Here is a 209-nt window from a genome sequence, read left to right on the forward strand (position 1 = left end):
GGAGGCGGGTGTCGGCGAGGTGAGGGCCTGAGCGGTGGCGTGACGGTGCTTCACGGTGTTCCCTTTCACAGGAGACAGTTGCTGTAATCCACAAAGCATGGGCTACATTAAGAAAATAGTGGAGAATAAAATACCAGGGATTTATGTTCTGTCTCTCAAGATTGGAAGCAACCTGATACAGGTAACTCACTCTGCTTTTATTCACATTC

At 48.3% G+C, this 209-nt stretch overlaps 1 protein-coding gene across 1 annotated transcript in view; it reads left to right on the forward strand.

The window, feature by feature from the left end:
• The window catches only part of PPT1 (palmitoyl-protein thioesterase 1), a 6,203-nt gene that overhangs the window by 918 nt on the left and 5,076 nt on the right, over window positions 1-209 (forward strand). The window contains exon 2 of the mRNA XM_009648575.2: window positions 72-181. Within this exon, the coding sequence (XP_009646870.1) occupies window positions 72-181 (110 nt within the window). The remainder of the gene's footprint in view (window positions 1-71; window positions 182-209) is intronic.

The sequence above is a fragment of the Egretta garzetta genome, unplaced genomic scaffold (genome assembly GCF_000687185.1).
Source record: "Egretta garzetta isolate BGI_Z169 unplaced genomic scaffold, ASM68718v1 scaffold101, whole genome shotgun sequence".
Taxonomy (NCBI): domain Eukaryota; kingdom Metazoa; phylum Chordata; class Aves; order Pelecaniformes; family Ardeidae; genus Egretta; species Egretta garzetta.